The 3,931-nt window shown below is 43.6% G+C and overlaps 1 protein-coding gene across 1 annotated transcript; it reads left to right on the plus strand.

The window, feature by feature from the left end:
* The first annotated feature begins 698 nt into the window (after window positions 1-698).
* LOC148474376 (52 kDa repressor of the inhibitor of the protein kinase-like) lies at window positions 699-2,264 on the plus strand. The gene has a single exon (XM_088458728.1). It carries the CDS (start codon window positions 699-701, stop codon window positions 2,262-2,264), a length of 1,566 nt encoding a protein of 521 aa, XP_088314854.1.
* The last annotated feature ends 1,667 nt before the right edge of the window (window positions 2,265-3,931 follow it).

Consider the following 3,931-nt stretch of genomic DNA (forward strand, 5'->3'; position numbering starts at 1 on the left):
CCTGCTCCTGGGGACATTCCACAAGAAGAAATACACCAATCTATAACGGCAGAGAAGTGTACAGAGAGTGTGATTCATGTCACAGATCCCGGACTATGGGATATTAAGAATACTAGTACAGTGGATTACTGGATTCATAGTGGGCCAACATCATGTCAGAATCATGATTGCAACCTTAAAAATTCACGCAGAGAGTACAAAGGAGCCGGAGGAAAGATAACTCAGATAAGGTATCTATCAAAGAATGTATTCAAACATGAACTGCGGAATGGCGAATATGTAAAATGCAAATGGCTACTCTATTCACCATCACAAGGTTGTTTGTACTGCTTTGCCTGACGCCTATTGTCCAATAAAGAATCTCCATTTTCTACATCAGGATTTAAAGATTGGAAACACAGCAATCTTATTGTAGATCATGAAAATGGAGAAGAACATCGCAAGTGCATGATCGCATATTAAATTCGCCATAAAGAAACTGGATGCATAGATTCTTTGTTAATCAAACAATATCGAGTACTGGTATAAAGTGTTGACACGTGTGGATTCTGTCATTCGCTTTCTTGCCTCAAGAGGCTTGGCATTTCGTGGAGAGAATCAAACTATTGGGTCATCAAACAATGGAAACTATTTAGGTATTCTAGAGCTGTTGAGTGAATTTGACCCTTTTCTGGAACAACATCTCAAAGTGTGTGGAAATGCTGGAAAGGGGAACCCATCGTATCTATCTGCAAACATTTGTGAGGAATTTAATGGGACAACATGTTCTTTCTGCCATTCTGGAAGAAATAAAAGAATCAAAGTATTATTCAATAAGTGTGGATTCCACTCCAGACATCTCACACATTGATCAACTGACATTTACAATCCGGTACATTAGAGGGTGTGAGCCATTAGAGCGTTTCCTCAAGTTCATCCCCATTTTTTCTCATGGAGCAAAGAATCTAGCAGACACTGTTGTAGATTTCCTGAATGAAAACAAAATTCCGCTGTCAAACTGCCGTGGTCAGTTATACGACAATGCCTCAAATATGTCTGGCCGCTATACTGGATTGCAAGCACGGATTCGGCAACTGAATGAGTTGGCCATCTATGTCCCCTGTGCTGGGCACAGCCTGAACTTGGTGGGAGTAAAAGCGGCAGAGTGTTCTCTACAGGTCGTCTCCTTCTTTGACTTTGTTCAGCATTTGTATTCTTTTTTCTCAGCTTCTACACATCGATGGAATGTTCTGTCCTCATCTTTAGGAAAAGATGTTGTGGTCAAGCGTCTGTCTGATACGAGATGGTCATCACATTTTGATGCTGTTAATGCTCTGCAAGAAGGTTTTGAAAAAATTAAATATGCACTGGATTCTTTATCAGCTGACACTAACCAAGAAGTGAACACAAGGCGAGAGGCAGAAGAATTAAGTGAGAGAATGGAGAACATGGAAACAATCTTTCTGACAATTTTGTGGAACGACATTCTTAAAAGGTTTAACAAAACAAGTAAGTTCCTGCAGTCTAAAGATGTGAATATACTTGTTGCCATGAATCTTCTTGAGTCTCTGAAAAGTTATCTTCAGGAAATTAGAGATACATTCAGTGAATATGAACTGAAGGCCAGGAGTAGATGTCCAGATTTGGATTATAGTGATGTGAAGAAGCGGCAACGAAAGCATAGTGTACGTCTTACTAGATATGATGGATCGGGAGAAGAGATAATTATAAACAAAAGTGAAAAATTCAAGGTAGAAACATTCCTCCCTGTTCTGGACTCTTTGAACTCTGAGCTCACAAAACGTGCAGTAGCTTATTCATGGATTGGAAATCTGTTTTCCTTCTTCGGTCAATTAAAAACAATTGGTTCTGATGAGCTAGACAAAAAGTGTGAGCATCTGGCTAATGTGTATGATAAAGACCTTGATTATGCTGCCCTTCTAAATGAATGCAAGCATCTCAAGCACTACATGGACCTTGATGAAAAATGTGAAACTCTCCCTGCATTGTACAGCAAACTAATTTTGGACAACTTGAAATCGGTGTTTCCCAATGTTGAAATCGCACTCAGAGTGTTCATGTGCACAATGGTGACCAACTGTACAGGAGAACGCTCATTTTCAAGATTGAAACTTATAAAGAATCAGCTTCGCAGCGCAATGGGGCAGCAGCGGTTGAACTGGCTTTCACTCATGTGCATGGAAAATGACATCCTGAAAACAATTGACTTCAAGCCAATTATAAAAAAATTCTCAAAAAAGAAATGTCGCAAACATTTGTGTTGATTAATATTAAATAATTATTTCATACTTTTCGGTTTGCCAATTATTTAACATTTTTATTTGATTTTGTTGAAAGTACTACTAAATCTAAAGGATTAATTTTATTGACCATTTAAATTTTTTTCCCGTGAATGGGTGGGTAGGGGCCCCCACTGCATTGCTTTGCCCAGGGCCCACAATGCTGTTAAGACAGCTCTGCATAGATGCCATCGCACATGTGCATTAGTCAGTAACCTGTAGCTGGAAGTGTTAGGCTGCAGGAAACACAGCAGAGGATGTGGGGGAGTGCACTATACACATGCGTAGACGCCCATCGCACATGTGCATTAGTCAGTAACCTGTAGCAGGAAGTGTTAGGCTGCAGGTAACACAGCACAGGATGTCGGGGAGGGCACTATACCCATACGTAGACGCCCATCGCACATGTGCATTAGTAAGTAACCTGTAGCAGGAAGTGTTAGGCTGCAGGTAACACAGCAGAGGATGTCGGGGAGGGCACTATACACATGCGTAGACGCCCATCGCACATGTGCATTAGTCAGTAACCTGTAGCAGGAAGTGTTAGGCTGCAGGTAACACAGCAGAGGATGTCGGGGAGGGCACTATACACATGCATAGACGGCCATCGCACATGTGCATTAGTCAGTAACCTGTAGCAGGAAGTGTTAGGCTGCAGGTAGCACAGCAGAGGATGTCTGGGAGGGCGCTATACACATACTTAGACGGCCATCGCACATGTGCATTAGTCAGTAACCTGTAGCAGGAAGTGTTAGGCTGCAGGTAACATAGCAGAGGATGTCGGGGAGGGCACTATACACATGCATAGACGCCCATCGCACATGTGCATTAGTCAGTAACCTGTAGCAGGAAGTGTTAGGCTGCAGGTAACACAGCAGAGGATGTCAGGGAGGGCACTATACACATGCGTAGACGGCCATCACACATGTGCATTAGTCAGTAACCTGTAGCAGGAAGTGTTAGGCTGCAGGTAACACAGCAGAGGATGTCGGGGAGGGCACTATACACATGCGTAGATGGCCATCACACATGTGCATTAGTCAGTAACCTGTAGCAGGAAGTGTTAGGCTGCAGGTAAAACAGCAGAGGATGTCGGGTATGGCACTATACACATGCATAGACGGCCATCACACATGTGCATTAGTCAGTAACCTATAGCAGGAAGTGTTAGGCTGCAGGTAACACAGCAGAGGATGTCGGGGAGGGCACTATACACATGCATAGACGGCCATCGCACATGTGCATTAGTCAGTAACCAGTAGCAGGAAGTGTTAGGCTGCAGGCCACACAGCAGAGGATGTCGAGGAGGGCACTATACACATGCATAGACGTCCATCGCACACGTGCATTAGTCAGTACCCTGCAGCAGGAAGTGTTAGGCTGCAGGTAACACAGCAGAGGATGTCGGGGAGGACACTATACACATGCATAGATGGCTATCACACATGTGCATTAGTCAGTAACCTGTAGCAGGAAGTGTTAGGCTGCAGGTAACACAGCAGAGGATGTCGGGGAGGGCACTATAACATTAAGGGGTTCACATTAAGGAATTTGCCCCCCAGCACACTGCAGCAATAATTATTTTGAGGTGAGCGTTTGGGAGTGGGGTCCCCGGAGTTGTTCTGGCTGGACCTTTCTCATGGCATCACCAC

The sequence above is a fragment of the Taudactylus pleione genome, unplaced genomic scaffold (genome assembly GCF_031769625.1).
Source record: "Taudactylus pleione unplaced genomic scaffold, aTauple2 ptg000848l, whole genome shotgun sequence".
NCBI lineage: Eukaryota > Metazoa > Chordata > Amphibia > Anura > Myobatrachidae > Taudactylus > Taudactylus pleione.

Coding starts and splice junctions, on each gene's coding strand:
- LOC148474376 (XM_088458728.1), top strand. CDS start 699: ATGCTGGAAAGGGGAACCCATCGTATCTATCTGCAAACATTTGTGAGG.